The sequence below is a fragment of the Colossoma macropomum genome, unplaced genomic scaffold (genome assembly GCF_904425465.1).
Source record: "Colossoma macropomum unplaced genomic scaffold, Colossoma_macropomum, whole genome shotgun sequence".
In the NCBI taxonomy this organism is placed as follows: domain Eukaryota; kingdom Metazoa; phylum Chordata; class Actinopteri; order Characiformes; family Serrasalmidae; genus Colossoma; species Colossoma macropomum.
Window position 1 is genome coordinate 5,992,691 of NW_023494796.1, and position 16,106 is coordinate 6,008,796.

General features: G+C 44.2%; 1 protein-coding gene across 4 annotated transcripts in view; it reads right to left on the reverse strand.

Moving 5' to 3' along the window:
• Positions 1 to 5,488: 5,488 nt before the first annotated feature.
• Positions 5,489 to 16,106, reverse strand: part of pcdh18a (protocadherin 18a) — an 11,113-nt gene continuing 495 nt past the window's right edge. The window contains exons 2-6 of one of the 4 annotated variants that reach the window (XM_036583682.1): positions 13,048 to 14,730; positions 12,495 to 12,938; positions 11,344 to 11,399; positions 9,302 to 9,471; positions 5,489 to 7,106 (exon numbers count right to left, since the gene is read on the reverse strand). In XM_036583682.1, coding sequence (XP_036439575.1) covers positions 6,475 to 7,106; positions 9,302 to 9,471; positions 11,344 to 11,399; positions 12,495 to 12,938; positions 13,048 to 14,730 — 2,985 coding nt within the window. In that variant the 3' untranslated portion in view covers positions 5,489 to 6,474. Of the gene's footprint in view, positions 7,110 to 9,301; positions 9,472 to 11,343; positions 11,433 to 12,494; positions 12,939 to 13,047; positions 14,731 to 16,106 lie in introns of all 4 variants that reach the window. The other 3 variants (XM_036583681.1, XM_036583680.1, XM_036583679.1) reach the window with 3 other exon arrangements.

The window sequence follows — 16,106 nt, forward strand, 5'->3', positions numbered from 1 at the left end:
AATGCAAAGAAGAAACCAAATATAAACAGGATCCAGAAACGCTGCCACCTTCTCTGGGTCTGAGCTCATTTAAAATGGACTGAGGGGAAGTGGAAAAGTGTCCTGTGGTCCGACGAATCAACATTTGTAATTCTTTCTGGAAATCATGGACACTGTGTCCTCCGGGCTAAAGACCACCCAGCTTGTTATCAGTGCACAGTTCAAAAGCCAGTATTCATGATGGTATAGGGGGGCATTAGTGCACATGGCATGGGTGACGTGCACATCTGTGAAGGCACCATTAATGCTGAATGATATATACATGTTTTGGCAACATATGCGGCCATCCAGACGACGTCTTTTTCAGGGAAGGCCTTGATTATTTCAGCAAGACAATCTCAAACCACATTCTGCATGTATTACAACAGCACTGCTCCATATTAAAAGAGTCCAGGTGCTAAACTGACCTGCCTGCAGTCCAGACCTGTCACCACTGACGACATCTGGCACATTATAAAATGAAAAATACGACAAATGAGCTCCTGAACTGATGAGCAGCTGAAATCCTGTATCAAACAAGAACAGGAAAACATTTCACTTTCTAAACTACAGCAGTGTCTCCTCAGTTCCCAAACACTTACAGTGTTATTAAAGAAGAGGTGATGAAGCACAGTGGTAAACAGGCCCCCGTCCCAACTTTTTTGGAACGTGTTGTTGGCATCAAATTCAAAATGGGCAAATATTTTTCAAAAAAAAACAATAAAATTTCTCAGTTTCAACATCTGATTTGTTGTCTTTGTACTATTTTTCTTTAAAAATATGGTTTACATTTTATTTTTATTTACATTCGGCACAGCGTCCAAACTTTTTTGGAAATGGAGTGCAAAATCGACCAACAGCAGGACTGCTTTGCTTTAGTGTTAGTGAGTTTGCCAGCTAGCATGCTAGCAACCTGCCCGTACTAATAATTATTCCAATAATTAATAATTAATATTTATCCTTCAGTGACAAATCAATAACACACGTAATGACAATCTATCAATCTACCCATGGATCAATCAATCACTAATAAAGAAGCTACATCATCGTAATACTTGTAGCTTCAAATGCTAACTCACTGCTAACGGCAGCAAAATGGGGGTTCAGTTCATCTTCCGCTCCACAAACTGCAGATTCAGGATTCGTGTCTAAAGTGCTGTAATCCTGTAGTTTCAGTCGAACTGTACAGATTTGAACTGTTTACATTCAGAATTTTCTTTTTTTTTTCCACAAACCAATGTTGGACTGAATGAGATGAAAAATGAAGAGATACAAATTCAGTTTTTAGCCACATTTTTAATTAGAAAAATATACAGACAGACAGATATACAGATAGACAGACAGGTAGAGAGGGAAAACAGGTAGATAGACAGAGAGACAAAGATATAGAGACAGACAGACAGACATACAGATAGATAGACAGACAGACAGACAGACAGATAGATAGATAGATAGATAGATAGATAGATAGATAGATAGACAGACAGACAGACATATATACAGATAGACAGACAGACAGATAGATAGATAGATAGATAGATAGATAGATAGATAGATAGATAGATATACAGATAGACAGACAGGTAGATAGATAAACAGGTAGATAGACAGAGAGACAAAGATACAGAAACAGACAGACAGACAGATATACAGACAGACAGAGACAGGCAAAAAGATATACAGATGGAGAAAGAGAGAAACAAACAGATAGACAGATGGACGGACAGACAGACAGATAGATAGACAGATAGATAGGTAGACAGACAGATAGATAGTATCAGACAGATAGATAGACAGACAGACAGATATACAGATAGAGAAACAAAGATATTGAGACAGACAGACAGACAGATATACAGATAGATAGACAGAGATAGATAGACAGACAAATAGACAGACAGACAGATAGATAGATAGATAGATAGATAGATAGATACGGATAAACAGACAGACAGACAGACAGAGATACAGAGACAGACAGACAGACAGACAGACAGACAGATAGATAGAGAGATAGATAGACAGACAGACAGACAGATACACAAACAGACAGATAGACAGACAGATAGATAGATAGATAGATAGATAGATAGATAGATAGACAGACAGACAGATAGATAGACAGACAGACAAACAGAGAGATAGACAGACAGACAAACAGAGAGATATACAGGCATACAGATAGATAGACAGACAGATACACAAACAGACAGATAGACAGACAGACAGACAGACAGACAGAGAGATATACAGGCATACAGACAGATAGACAAAGTTCCAGCAGCTCTCTGTCCTGCGGTGTTTATTATTTATGAATTGATTATCAGAATGAACTGCAACACTTACAGGTTTCTCACTGAAAACTCAACCAGCACTAAAATAAACACATCATCAGTAAATAAATACGCTGATGATTCAGTTACTCTGACTCTGGTACCAAAACACTATAAATACTGGATTATTACTGAATATTATAAAATATCTCCTGATATGCAGCTTATAGTGTTTACATTTACATCATTTGAGTTCTTATGGAATATAAAATAAAACTAATCAGTAAGGTGACTTCGTTTACATTTGTTTTAGAAATAAATGATGAATATTTGAATCATAGGCCTTCAGATCAGAGCGGTTCAGATTATTAAAGCTTGCTGCCTTGTTTTCAGTGTAAACTACTGATCGGTTCAGTATCTGAACTCTGTAAACTCTGTAAACACTGCTGGTTTTAGAGACTGCAGTTCCTGTGTTTCTCCACAGGGGGTACTCTGGAGCTCCTTAGCTCCACTGAGACCTGTTAGAGGAGTTTCTACAGCAGCTGCAGAGACTGACCTGAGAGCAGCTCTAACATCGTCAACATTCAGAGATTCACTGGATTTACTTCACCTAAACACCCTGATCACATCACCTCCACTGCATAACATACAGCAGGTAATGAAGAATGTCTGATGGATTTAAATACATTTGTACATCTATACATTTATACATCTATACACTTATACAGTTATATATTTATACATTTACATACGTATATATTTATACAGTTATACGTTTATACATCTATACATTTATACATCTATACACTTATACAGTTATATATTTATTCATATTTATACATCTATACATTTATACATCTATACACTTATATAGTTATATATTTATACATGTATAGTTATATATTTATACATCTATACATTTTATACATTTATATAGTTATATATTTATATTTATACAGTTATACATTTATCATTTATACATTCGTACATTTATACATCTATACATTTATATATTTATACATTTGAGTAACTGTATTTCAGGTTTCAACTTGATTTAATTTAATGGCTAATTTTGAAATATAAATAAATAAACATCTTATTATGAATGACTTTACAGAACTAGAGATACAGACAGACAGGCAGACAGACAGATGGATAGACAGACAGATCAATAGACAGATAAACCAATAGAAAGCTCAATAGACAGACAGATACACAGACAGAAAGATAGACGAATAGACAGACAGACATAGATAGATATACAGATCAACAGATAAACAGGCAGACAGACAGACAGACAGACAAGGAGAGATATATGGACAAACAGATACAGAGGCAGACAGACAGACAGATGGATAGACAGACATACATACAGACGGATAGACAGACAGACATAGAGAGATATACAGATCAACAGATTAACAGGCAGACAGACAGACAGACAGACAAGGAGAGATATATGGACAAACAGATATAGAGGCAGACAGAAAGACGGATAGACAGACAGATGGATGGACAGACACATAGACAGACAGATGGATAGACAGACGGATGGGTGGGACTCCGTTCTTCCTGAAGTTGCTGTTATGATTCCTGTGTGTCGGTCTGACCGACTGCAGTCCAGCTTAAGGTGATCGTTTAGCTCGCTAACTGCTTTGGTTGTAATACGCCAGCTATGCTAATCTTACTGACCATAATCAGGTGAAAGGTGTTTGTGACAGACAGACATAGACAGACAGACAGACAGAGAGATAGGCAGACAGACAAAGAGAGATATACAGACAAACAGATATACAGACATGGATAGACAGACAGACAAAGAGAGATATACAGACCAACAGATGTATAGGCAGACAGACATACAGACAGACAGACGGATAGACATACAGACAGACAGATAGAGAGACAGACAGACAGATAGACAAACAGACAGACAGACAGAAGGATAGACAGACAGATGGATAGACAGACAGACATGTAGCTAGCTAACTTGTTTGGTTGTAATATGCTAATTATGCTAGTCTTGCTAAGCATGAACAGGTTAAGGGTATTTGTGCAGCTAACTGTTGTGTTTTGTTGAGGAGCTGAACTGAAGGCCTTACAGGTCAGATTAACTACCAACATGTTATGCTGTCGGTTATAAGATTCAAATAAAACGTATAGAATGAATTTCACAAGCTTAGAACGTCTGTGTTTAATCTAGAACGGCCAAAAAAACGTTAATGTGCGCCACCGTTAGCTTCACCCTCTACTGCATGCATTAAGATAGCAATTTAAAACCTTCACACTTTTCTTGCATAAAATGGTCTTTGATTATTAAATTATATTAATTATAAAATTACATATAATGATTATTAATAATCTGTCCCGATCATTGCATTAAATTATTATTTTGGAATATGTTGCCCTGAGGCAACATTGTGAGACAATGGGAAGAATGACAGCGTTGTGTTCCTTGAAGTGGTGAGACCTGGCTTGTGACTGGCTAAATCCATTACACTGTCGCACAGCGTTGCTTCTAGGCAACATATTTCTGCAAATTCTTATAACAAAAAAATTGATAATGGAAATAAAAAAAGGTTAAATGTGTCCACTAAGAGACAGTATGACCACGTACATGCTTTTTATTGACTTACTCAAACTCTTCCCTTTATTGTTAACTCTATTATTGTCTTTAAATATGTATACTGTTATTGTGAAGTCAGGAAAATGATTTTGTTGCCCTGAGGCAACATCGTGCAATAGAGGGTTGACGCTAGCATACAGTTAGAAATCTCATATGGGCGCTAGCAGAAATTAGCATCACTGTAGGATTTTTTTTGTTTGTTTTATGACATTTGTGGCCAAAACTGAAGGCCAAGCTCACAAAATGGTTTAAGACAGAATAAGAGTGAAACCAGGAGGCCGCGTTAGAGTGAAGAACAGTTTTTAATTTCTTAATCAGCTCATACATAAACAAAATTCGCATTGACTTATTAATTATTACATGCAGTGAAATATAAAAATAGACATTTGGTACTGATTTCTGTACAAACACACATATACATATATAAATATAGAGTAAAAAAAAGAACAGTGCCGAGATATAAAGGTCATTTACAGTCACGTCGTGTTCACCGTGTACAAAAAGAAGAGACCATAAAAAAAAGACGTCGCACTTTGTTTCCAAAACCACCAGTTTCACGAAAAAGAAACACAAACACAGTCACGCTATTGACAAGTGGGTGAAGGCTTCAGCGCTTAAACCTCTCTCGCTCGCTCTCTCTCTCCGTGATTATTCCACTCAGAGTGATGGAGGGAGAGGAGGGAGAGGAAGGGAGAGAGGGAGAGGAAGGGAGAGAGGGAGAGGAAGAGACGTTCCAGGGTCTTTTTTAATTTTTTTAATCTCGTGTATATTTTGGTTTTGCCGTGCACTCGGACGGTCCTCGTGAACTCCTCGTGAACTCGCGTACCAACCGGACGTGAAACGTGTTCATTTCCGCTGGGATGGACCAAAGCCAGCTTGGTCTACTTGATCTACTGAGGCTAATGTAGCTAACTAGCAATGGTAGCTGACACCCCACCAATTAGCACGGCGCTAACTGCATCCGAACCACGGCAGACTCGCCTCAGACTGCGTCGGGTACGAAAGTATGGACAAAATTCAAGCTTTAGCAAGGCTGCTGTTGCTGTTTAAGCCATGCTAATGCTACGCTAACATACTTTATTGCATGTTTATCGATGACAGTGATAGTGACCACATAATCAAGGCTATCTGAGATCGTTAAGCATCAAAAAGTGGAAAGCTTAGCTGTGCTAATGCACAAATCCATAGCTGTGCATTTGAATGGGCTGCATTTAGTGTATGAAAGTAGATTAGCGTTATCATATTTTAGTCCATGTTTACAGGTGACTGGGTGTCATAAAGTGTTATAAAGTCTATTAGCGACTGCTTAACAATCTACACGGATTCAGGTAGGCAGTTAGCACCATGCTAGCTGGCTAGGTATAAGCATCCATTACTTAGCAACCTAATGTTAGCCTGGTAGCACCGGTGCTAAAGCTAAAGCAGCAAACGTGTCTCTTGGCGCGAGTTTCCGAGGACGGTCCGAACGCATCGCTGGTTCCGACGGACGTCTTACAGCAGTCTGTTAGCTGACGGTCATTTCAGTCTCGTCTTGGTTCTCGTTTTGGTTCTCGCTCTTCAGATGTCGCGGACGTCCTGCAGCAGTTTGCTAATCTCGGCGGCTAGTTCGCCCACGGCTTCGTTGCGTTTGTCCATCTCGTCCTCCTCGTAGTTCTCCGGGATCTCCTCCATGGCCGGCAGCCACTTCAGGTGCGTCTGCGCCGACGCGTGGTTGGTCGGACCGTGACCCGTCGCCACCGCGACCCCGCTGGGGTTCTGGAAGTGCGTGTTCGCGGCCCAGGCCGCCACGCCCTGCTGGTAGGCGGGGCTCGCGGCCGCCGGTCCCGCCTTCCCGGGCAGGAAACACTTCCTGGTCTCCGCGGCGACGGCGGAAGGGGCGGAGTCGTCGCCGAGCTCGGCGTAAGACGGAGGAAGGAGCCGCTGGAAGACGGTGTTCATCTCGGAGAGCAGCGAGCTTCCTCCTCCTCCGCCGTCCTCCTCCTCCTCCTCCTCCTGCGAGTCCTTCCCGAAAGTGGAGAAGCTCTTGCGGTTGGAGTCGACCGAACGCTGGTCGTCATCCAGCAGCCGCGGCCGGCTCTCCTCCCCGGGAATGAACATGTTGGTGCGGTAATCGGTGGAGGACATTGAGGGCATCCAGCACTGATCGGAGTGACCCAGCACACGACACTCGTCCGTACACAGCTTCATCACTACTGAGAGAGAGAGACAGAGAGACAGAGAGAGAGAGAGAGAGAGAGAGACAGAGAGAGAGAGAGAGAGAGAGAGAGAGAGAGAGACAGAGAGAGAGAGACAGAGAGAGAGAGAGAGAGAGAGAGACAGAGAGAGAGAGAGAGAGAGAGAGAGAGTTTTAATTCTAGCTGAATTAAACAGGCCAAATAAACAGTGATGTACATTATGACGCTGTTTTAGTTACGGTAGAAGAGAAAAAATAGATGAAGAGGGGAGGAAAAGGAAGGAGAGAGAAGGACACAAGAAGAGAGAGGAGAGGAGGAGGGGAGAGAGAAGGAGAGAATGAGAGAAGAGAAGAGAGAACAGATGAGGAGAAGATATGAGGAGGAAAGGGGAGGAGAGAGGAGGGGAGATGAGGTGGAAAGGGGAGGAGAGAGGAGGGGAGATGAGGAGGAGAGAGGAGGGGAGAGAAGGAGAATGAAGAGGAGAGGGGAGGAGAGAGGAGGGGAGATGAGGAGGAAAGGGGAGGACAGAGGAGGAGATATGAGGAGGAGAGAGGAGGGAAGAGAAGGAGAATGAAGAGGAGAGGGGAGGAGAGAGGAGGGGATATAAGAAGGAAAGGGGAGGAGAGAGGAGGGGAGATGAGGAGGAGAGAGGAGGAGAGAGGAGGGGAGATGAGGAAGAGAGGGGAGGAGAGAGGAGGAGATATGAGAAGGAGAGAAGAGGGGAGAGAAGGAGAATGAAGAGGAGAGAGGAGGAGAGAGGAGGGGAGATGAAGAGGAGAGGGGAGGAGAGAGGAGGAGACATGAGAAGGAGAGAAGAGGGGAGAGAAGGAGAATGAAGAGGAGAGGGGAGGAGAGAGGAGGAGAGATGAGGAGTAGAGGGGAGGAGAGAGGAGGAGAGATGAGGAGGAGAGGGGAGGACAGAGGAGGAGATATGAGGAGGAGAGGGGAGGAGAGTGACATCTGTGACTTTGGCTAAAAGAGGTGAAGAATCCTGTAACACTCCTTCCTCTCTCTCTCTCTCACTCACTCTCTCCTTATGCTTTATATACCTCTCTCTCTCTGTCTCTCTCTCTCTCCCTCTCTGTCTCCCTCTCTGTCTCTCTCTCTGTCTCTTCTTATGCTTTATATACCTCTCTCTCTCTCTCCCTCTCTCTCTCTCTCTCTCTCTCTCTCCCTCTCTGTCTCTCTCTCTCTCTCTCTCTCTGTCTCTCTCTCTCTCTCTCTGTCTCTCTCGCTCCCTCAAAACAAATCACATCAAATCAAACTGTCTCTCTCTCTGTGGGACAGACAGTCAGCTGGAGGTGTCACTGCAGAATGAACTTGGGAATCTCCCATACATTCACACTGACTGACTGACTGACTGACTGACTGTCTTATTGACATCAAATCAAACTGTCTCTCTCTCTGTGGGACAGACAGTCAGCTGGAGGTGTCACTGCAGAATGAACTTGGGAATCTCCCATACATTCACACTGACTGACTGACTGACTGACTGACTGTCTTATTGACTGACTGACTGACTGTCTTATTGACTGACTGACTGACTGACTGAGACTAACTGTCTTACTGACTGACTGACTGACTGTCTGACTGACTGACTGACTGACTGTCTTATTGACTGACTGACTGACTGACTGACTAACTGACTGTCTTATTGACTGACTGACTGACTGACTGACTAACTGACTGACTGACTGACTGTCTTACTGACTGACTGACTGACTGACTGTCTGACTGACTGACTGTCTTACTGACTGACTGACTGACTGACTACTGACTGACTGACTGACTGTCTTACTGACTGACTGACTGACTGCCTGGTGGGTTTAAAGTGATAGTTGACGTGCAGTTAAGCTCCAGGCTAATTGGTGTGTATAAGCTTCCAATACCTGTCAGCTATATTAGCCTCGTAGCTCCAGTGCTAAAACTAAAGAAGCCCCAACATGCTTCGCCTGATGGGGATGATTTTTCAGTAAAGCATCGCTTTAAACGGACCCCCAGTTCAGCAGGTGTGCGTCTCGGTGGGGGTCCTGCCTCTGCTGACCTCAGGTCAGGGTTTATGGGTGTTAACATACAGCAGGCCAGAGGGGGCAGTACTTACAACTCGAACACCCCCCCCCCGCCACCCCCCACCCCCCGCCATGAGTGTCTGAGCTCACGCTCCACTGTTGTACTGTGTGTGTGTGTGTGTGTGGGGTGTGTGTGTTTACCTGGGTGGAGCCTGTTCTGTCCATCTATGTGGAAAAGCTCCCCGAAGCCGTCGCCTAGCAACCGGTCGATTGGCGAATCGCGGCCCGTCTCGCAGTCGCTGTCGCCCGCATCACTGTCGCCCCGCCCACTATCCTTCAGACTGAACTTATCCATGTCTTGGAGGGCGTACCTGCACACAGGGTCCGACAGAGAGCCGTCAGTGTTACCATATTAATACACAGCAAAGGCACCACTAAAGAGCCCAGATCCCACATTTCACACCTGCTGCTCTTGTCTTGGTCCATTTATAATATTTATGTAGTTTCATGCACCAAAAACAGTCACAATTCATGTTTACAGGACCATTTTCCAACCTCCAGAACCAAAAAGACTGCCCCTTTAAGACTGCTGTATGCAAATGAGCTCTGTTCTGATTGGCTGCGCCTCTTCCCAAAAAAGCAGCCCCGGCTGAAACACTCCTCATAACTCCTTATAGGTCTGAATGGGGGAGCTAAACTGCCGTAGGCTGATACGCGCTAAGCTTTTATTACATCACGTTTTTATTTGTGACATCACAAACATGCAAATTCTGCTGTCTGTGATGTCACAAATAAAAAATGTCACATAAACTTAGCGCAGGGGGCCAGTTTAGCACTTATAAGGAGTTATGAAGAGTGTGGACGAGGTGCATCCAATCAGAACAGAGCTCATTTGCATACAGCAGTCTTAAAGGGGCAGTCTGTTTGGTTCCAGAGGTTGGAAAATGGTCATGTGAACATGAATTTATTTGTGACATCATAAAAGCACTGAGTGCAAACTGTGCTGTATTTGCGAAACAGGGACTGGGAGAGTAAACAGTGTGTTTAACAGTGTTTAGATACCACATTAAACTCTTCTATTAAAATAATCAAGGAATATTCAGATTTCAGTGATATGGGCCCTTTAATGTTAGCAATGCAGGCTATAAAACTACAACACTGTCAACAATCTGCATCTGTGCTGAAACTGAACCAAACCACATACTAGAAACTATACAAAACGAAAAGATAAGCTATGTGCTAACTGTGAATTAAGTCATATAGCCATGCTAACTGGTGGCCGTTAGCTAATTAGCCACGTTAGCATGCCTCCTGGTTGAGCTACGCCTTTAAAAGATGAGGCTACAGACAAAATCTGCAGAACAAAAGCTCAGTTTTCACTGACAAACAAAGAAACAGGCTTAACTGAGTAGAAATGTCGGTCTTAATGTGCGCAGAGTAAAAAATGGCCCTTCAAAAACTTTGAAATAGACACAAACCACATTCTATAATGTACACAAAACCCACAGATGTGCTCCAACGCTGTTAGACTAATGGCAAAGAAGCTCTCGGGACCATAGGGACCCACCCAGTTCCAGCCTCTCTCTCATGCACACAACTGCTGCTAACAGTCACTCTGCATGCATTTCCATGCTATAATGCATAAGACATCATGTAAAATATGGTATAAATGTCATATCTAGTAAAATATGTGCTGTTTCCTCATCATCTGTGATGTTTGAGCACAAAAAAAAAATGCAAATGTAACGACCACAAAAAAGACGTGCCACAAAATGCAAATGATGCAAAATAAATGAGGCCAAAAAATGCATTTACATTAATAAAACAGCACCGTGTGTCGCATGACGTGCAGGACGTAGTAAAAAATATGTGGGTTTGTAAGAAAACGGCATGAACCAGAAACCCAAAAACACAGATGAGTACAGAGAGGAGAAAAGAAAAGGGAGAAAAAAAAAAAACAGAAAAGCAAGCTATGACCTCATGTGAGGAGCTGTCCAATCAGATTCTGCGAACGTGGGTGACCACGGCAACAGGGAAGTTCTGTCCTAGTCTACCCACAAACGTCCCTATCATCCAATCGGATCGAACCAGCACCACGCGGCGGGCCACTACCCCTCTCCTCTACCCTCCTCACCAGCCGAGCGCTGCGTCTGCCTGCCTGCCTCCCTGCCTGCCTGCCTGCCTTGTCTGTCTGCCTGTTTGTTTGTTTGTTTGTTTGTTTGCTTCATTGTTTGTTTGTTTACCTGTAGCTGCGAGTGTATTTGTTTCCTCTGAAGCTGGGCCGAGGCTGATACTGACCCTGATGGAGTAGGGAGAGCAGCTGTGAAACTTGCTACAGCAAAAAACAAGACAATAAAAAAAGAAAAAATAAAATAATAAAAGAACAAAAATAATAACAATAAATACTGATGGAACATGTAAACAAACACACAGACACGTAAACAGGCATGCACGGGTGTCGGAAATGTACGTTAGACACAAAAAAGGGGGTTAATGCTGACGCCAGTGTGAACGTGGATGATGTTATTATGCGAAAATGTTAATTAGACAGTATGTAAACATGTGAACTGATACAGGATGGCGACACCAGACAATGAGTCAGCAAGACTGCAGGTTCTGTTTGAGTTATAATTTTAATATGTATGCATCTGTGAACATGTATGAATATGCATATGTATGTGTTTATATATGTTCCGACAAATAAACGTGTGCATTTCAAATGAGGCGCCTTATGCACGCTTGAAAATAAAGGTGCCAAAAAAGGTTTCTTTGTCACCACTTTTGAGAACCTTTCGAATGAGGTTTTAAAAGGGTTCCTCAGGGCAGCGGTTCTCAAACAGGTCCACATTTGTACCTGTATGTACCTCAGACTGGGTTGCAGCAAAAATGTGGAATGTCGGAAGGGTTCCCGGGAACCACTGCTGAGAACCAGGAACTTTTCAAATGAGTCAACTGGATTGACACGTTCTTTAGGATGGTGGTTCTAAAATGATCTAAAGATGGTCCACATTGGTTCTCCAGGTTTATGCACTGCGAAAATATAAACCAAGCAAAAATATAAACCGTCCAGGGGTCCCTGTGGAATGGTTTGAGAACCACAGCCCTAAAGAACCTTGCATTCTTTGAACTGAACGGTTCTTTAGGGTGGTGGTCCTTAAACCGGATCTCAGGGGCCCCCAAATGGTCTAGCCATATTTACTGTGAGTTGGGTTGGAGCAAAACACATGGACCGCCTGGAAGGTCACTGAGGACCACTGCCCTAAAGAACCCGTCAACTGAATTTTTCAAAAGATTGGTTCAAGTGGTTCTTCCAGAGCACCGCTACAAAGAACCTATTTTGGGACGCTTATTTGTGGTAACATATGTAAAACTACAATATGCAAGTTCGCCTTACCTCCACAGGGGGCGTGGCATGCGTGAGCTCCAGGGCGAAGCTTTCTGGGATGTGATTGGACGAGATAGTGACGAGGCTGTTCAGTGATTGGTGGCTGTGGTGACTCTGCCGGCTGCTCATGTGCGCCCTCTGTTGGCCGGGTGAGTTTCCGGGTGAGCTGCCATGGTGATGTGCCCGGATCGGCAGGGTGCCGTTGACGGTCGGAACCAGGGTGATCTCTCCTTTGTGGATTTGCCGGGATGGTTTCCTGGGATGTTGCTGGTATGTGGACTCGGCCACTCTGCAGTTGTAGGAGTGCGTGTCCTTCTTGTCTCGCGAGCATCGCAGAGCGAATGCCACCATGATGATCAGCAGGAGACCACATACTGCACCCAGAGAGATGATGATGATGGTGGAAGCGTCCGGGACGTTTTCCCCTCCACTTCCACTGCCTGTCTGGTAGGGCTGCACGATATCGACAAAAAAAAGCCAAAAAATCAATTATCTCCCTTTATTAAACTAAAGATATCTACACTTACGTATATTTCTGGCAGTGCACGTCATGCAGCCTTACCGTCTGGTGATGATCAGCCAGGTTCTCGTACAGTGTCAGCCTTAGCACAGCTTTGGTCCCCAGCGGCTCTGACCCGTGGTCCTGCACCAGAACCGTGATGTCCACTCTGTCCATCGGAACATCTTTCATGCTGGCATTAGTGTAGATCTCACAAGTCCTGCTATCCATTGAGAAGTATCCCGCCTCATTGCCCACAATGATGTGGCACGAAAGGTCACCATTGGCACCAGCATCCCGATCCGTCGCCCTGATGACAGTCACCAGCTCTCCAGCATCAGCACGCCTGGAGACTGGGACTTCAGCTGAGTGGTTCCACAAGGGCGGCGCCAAAATAACTGGCCGATTGTCATTCTCATCTAGGACATTCAAGATCACAGAGACATTGCTGCTTAGGGGTGGGTTTCCGGAGTCTCTGGCCTGCACCAGAAAATAGATTTGGCTGAGTTCCTCACGGTCAAATGTACGCAAGGCATAGAGGGCGCCCGTGGATGGGTCAACGGTCACATATGTAGAGATAGAGCTGCCTTGAACCAAGCTTTCCAGGATGGAGTAGCTTACCTGGCCATTAGCACCAAGGTCAGGGTCAGACGCCTGAAGAGTGGCCAGATAAGCACCAGGCGAATTGTTTTCTGCCTTGAAAACCTCATACCTGCTCTTGTCAAAGCTTGGGGCGTTGTCATTCTCGTCCTGCACCTGCACAGTAAAATGCTTGACCGTGGACAGGCTAGGTGCTCCACGGTCCTCCGCAATGACTGTCAGGCTGTATTCTGACCTTTTCTCTCTGTCCAGGCTGGCATTGGTCAATATCATATAGTTTTTCTCATGCGTTTTCTGCAACCTAAAATGCCCCTGGCCCAGCAGGCGACACACGACTTCACCATTCAGCCCAGAATCAGCATCGTCCACTCTTACTAGCGCCACGAAAGTGTCCAGTGCTGCTGCTTCCGACACAAATGCCACGTCCTCTTCACCCGGCGCCATTAGGCTCACAGCCACATCTGGCTTGTTGTCATTTACGTCCAGCACCTTGACTGTCACCTTGCAGTGCGCCGGCATGGAGTTGGGCCCCATGTCCTGTGCCTGGACATCGATGTCATAGGAATCGGCCATTTCAAAGTCCACTTTGCGCAGCAGAGTGAGTCGACCATCATCTGGATCAATCCTAAAAGTCTCCAGGACTTTAGGGGACACGTGTGCACCAAACGAGTAGACAATCTTTCCATTGGTGCCCTCATCTGGGTCTGTGGCATTCAGGTCCACTATCAGCATGCCCAGCGGTGCGTCTTCTGCCAGGGTGACCACATATGACGATTTTTCAAATGCAGGGCTGTTGTCGTTGGAGTCAGCGATGGTGATCCTGAGCATTGTGGTGCCAGTCCTAGGTGGGTCGCCACCATCTGTTGCTGTGAGTTCAAGCTCGTAGCTGGCACGCTCCTCTCGGTCCAGTGGTGCCAACACAACGAGCTCGGCATACTTGGCACCATTGGGCCTGGTGAGAACATCAATACCAAAGGTTTTGGACGGTGCCAGGGAGTAAGACTGGAGCCCGTTGTCACCCGCATCTGGGTCCGTGGCGCTGTCCAGAGGCACCCGGGTTCCCACGGCTGCTGACTCCGAGATTTCCACGGGTACCATGGGCCGGGCAAACCGCGGGGCGTGGTCATTCACATCCACCAGCTCCACCTGAAAATTAGGAGCAGCTACTTTAGGACATGTTGTCTACATTAGCATCAAGTTGGTGGAGTGACAGTAAATGAGTGACACGTTTATGATCCCCGCTATCCTAGTTAAATCTACAAAAGACAAGATGGGGTACAAAAACTTTCATTGCACTGAATATGTGAGGAAATTAGTAGCCAAAGCAAGATTTTACAGTTAGCCAGATAACTTGGACCAAAAGCCAAGCCTGTGTAATAGAGGGAAATGTCAGGCATATTTGTTTTTATCCAATTTTATCCAGTTTATAAAGCTTTATTTCTCAATGAAGCAGGACAATCTAAGCCCAATGTGCGACTTGTCCAATAGGAATGATCCTGACCTCTGGCATTTGGGCAACTGGCTTGTGCGCTACTGAGAAAAATTACCTTGGTAAATAAAAGCATTTAAATACAGGCAAACTATGTAATATTTCTCATAATGAGTATGTTGTGTGGACATTATAGGACTATTCAACCACTTTCTAGACACGTTTATCGATATAAAGTTATTTAACCAGGTAAAATACTGCCCACAGCAGTGGTCACCAGAATTTGTCCAGAAGATCCATCAATTTCCATCAGTTTTGACCTTAATGCACCTCATTCAAGGACTTTTGAGGACAATCATCAACCTGATAAGGTGTGGTGGTCGGTTACCACTGGACTACATTTACTCCAGCCCTGGAGACCCAGTTTCACCAACACACTTAGAAAAGACGGTTCTTCAGGGGTTCTTTGGTAAGGAACTGCTTCTATACAGAACCATGGACACTCAAAGAACCCTTTGCATGATCAAATGGTTCACTTTATGGTGAAAGCGTTCTTCAGATTTTCGGAGAATGCGCTGTAGATTGTTCTATATAGAACCTTTTTGAAAAGGGTTCTATTTAGACCCAAAAAAGGGTTCTTCTACTGTTACAAGCTTGACATCAACATAGTAGAAGAAACCTTTTTGGTGCTAGGACACATGAACTATTTACCATTGCATGCCCTTTGAGTCTTCATGGTTCTATATAGAACCATTTTCTTTACTAAAGAACCCTTGAGGAACCCTCCTTTTTAAGTGTGTATTTTCTGCCCCAATCCAACTCATTCTTTCCATCCACCTGGAGAACAATTGAGTGAAATGTAGGCCAAACCCGCTCTTATGGTTTTTAGCTCGGTCCTTTATCCATTGAAAGGTTCTTTGAGGAACCAAAAGTGGCATCACTCCCAAGAACCTTTATTGTAAACCTAACAGACTTTAATCAACAACTGACTGTCTTCAGAAGTTCTTGATGAAGCTGGGAAAGGTCACCACTCATGCAGGCACTGTATCTCAGAGTGCGGTGAGAACCTTACAAGGTTATTCGAGTACAGCTG